Genomic DNA, 1,803 nt, shown 5'->3' with positions numbered 1-1,803 from the left:
GTTGGCTCGGGCCCGGGTCCCAGTAGAGGCAGGGACTGGAGAGCACTTACCTTACCACCCGCAGACCTGCCTGCCTGCCTGCTCTGCGGCCAGCTCCTGCCCCCACCCCCCCACCGCCGCAGGGTCGCCTGTCCTGACTACAACTCCCGGGGTGCACCGCGCAGCCACGCTCCTCCTCTCGCACCATCCCATCCCCACCCCCTGCCTCCAAACCCGCTGCAGCCGGAGGTGGGGGAGCGGAGCGTGGAGGGGAGGGGAGCAGGGCTGGCGACTCTGGAGACAGCGGTGCCTTGGCCTTTCCCACCCACCAGCCTTGGATCCCACTGGACACCGGAGGCACGTCCACCGCCCCCTAGAGTCACCCACGCCGACCCCTGCCCTCTTCCCTAGACGTCTTCCCATCCTCTGGACTTCACCTTCCCCATCCTTTCCTGGGCTCCCGACCTCCGTCCTCCCCCCGCTCCCTCTCCTCACTCCCGGACCTGCCCTTCTCGGCGCCCCTCTTCCCTAGGGAGATGCGATGAGCCTGTGTCCCAGCGCCCTCATCGCCATCCTGGGCACGGTGCCCATCCAGTGCCCGTGGTGGGGAGGGAGCACTCCGCGGCCCCTCTGTGACTTCCCTGCCTCGACCGCCCCTCCAGCTGGAGTCCCTGAGCCATGCCCCAGGGGACCCAGCCAGGGGGTGGGCTCTAGAGCGAGTGGGGTGGAGAGGAGGAAGGACGGGGCCCTGGGCTCCTCTGAGATGCTCCCAAGTGCCAGGGGGGGCCGAGCGAGGCGCAGGCAACCGGGCGGCAGGCATGATGCCCTCGCCTAGTGACTCCAGCCGCTCGCTTACCAGTCGGCCTAGTACCCGGGGCCTTACCCACCTCCGCCTCCACCGACCCTGGCTGCAGGCCCTGCTCACGCTGGGGCTGGCCCAGGTGCTTCTGGGCATCCTGGTGGTCACCTTCAGCATGGTGGCCTCCTCTGTCACCACCACTGAGAGCATCAAGAGGTCCTGCCCGTCTTGGGCTGGATTCTCGGTGAGTTGGGTGCACAGTTGTTGGGTGGGGGCGGCTCCTTGGGCCCCACCCCTCCACACCAGCTGCCAGTTCAGATCCTGGCCTCTCCTCCCTCTCCTGACCCTCTCCCTCCTAAAAGGGCTGGGTGCACCCTGTGGTGAGGGGCTCACTCAGGTGCCTCCCCTGCCAGGCTGAGCCTGTGCCCACTCTGTCCCCAGCTGGCGTTCTCCGGGGTAGTTGGCATTGTGTCCTGGAAGCGGCCATTCACTTTAGTGGTAGGTGCCAGGGTCTGGTGTCCGCTGGGAGGCAGGTGCCCAGCACCTGAGGGGATGCCCGTTTATGCCCTCAAGAAGGGAACTGGCTCTCCGGTTCCTGCCACCCAGGCACAAATGAGTGTGAAGGAGGGTGGCTCCCTCCTTGGTAGCCCCCGCTCCTGAGCATCCCAGCCCTGAATCCGCACCCTGTTTCCCCAGATCTCCTTCTTCTCCTTGCTGTCGGTGCTGTGTGTCATGCTCAGCATGGCGGGCTCTGTTCTCTCCTGCAAGAACGCTCAGCTGGCCAGAGACTTCCACCACTGCTCCACGGTGAGGTCTGAGGAGGGCGGGCCGGAGAGAACTGGAGGGGGGAGATGTGAGGGACACCTGACTCAGTCTGTCTCCCCCTCCCAACTCCCCCTCAGGAAGGGAAGGTCTGTGTATGCTGCCCCTCCGGTCCCCTCCTCCGGCCCTGTCCAGAGTCAGGGCAGGAACTAAAAGTTGCCCCTAACTCCACCTGTGATGAAGCCCGAGGGGCCCTCAAGGTG

At 66.2% G+C, this 1,803-nt stretch overlaps 1 protein-coding gene across 1 annotated transcript in view; it reads left to right on the top strand.

Annotated features, from left to right (window-relative positions):
• Positions 1–152: 152 nt before the first annotated feature.
• FAM189B (family with sequence similarity 189, member B) overlaps positions 153–1,803 on the top strand; it is a 5,922-nt gene continuing 4,271 nt past the window's right edge. The window contains exons 1-4 of the mRNA XM_005867714.2: positions 153–1,022; positions 1,220–1,276; positions 1,475–1,585; positions 1,681–1,800. Coding sequence (XP_005867776.1) covers positions 798–1,022; positions 1,220–1,276; positions 1,475–1,585; positions 1,681–1,800 — 513 coding nt within the window. The 5' untranslated portion in view covers positions 153–797. The remainder of the gene's footprint in view (positions 1,023–1,219; positions 1,277–1,474; positions 1,586–1,680; positions 1,801–1,803) is intronic.

This window comes from Myotis brandtii, unplaced genomic scaffold (assembly GCF_000412655.1).
Source record: "Myotis brandtii unplaced genomic scaffold, ASM41265v1 scaffold250, whole genome shotgun sequence".
In the NCBI taxonomy this organism is placed as follows: domain Eukaryota; kingdom Metazoa; phylum Chordata; class Mammalia; order Chiroptera; family Vespertilionidae; genus Myotis; species Myotis brandtii.
Note: the sequence above shows the minus strand (reverse complement) of the source record. Positions and strands in the feature narration are given on the sequence as shown.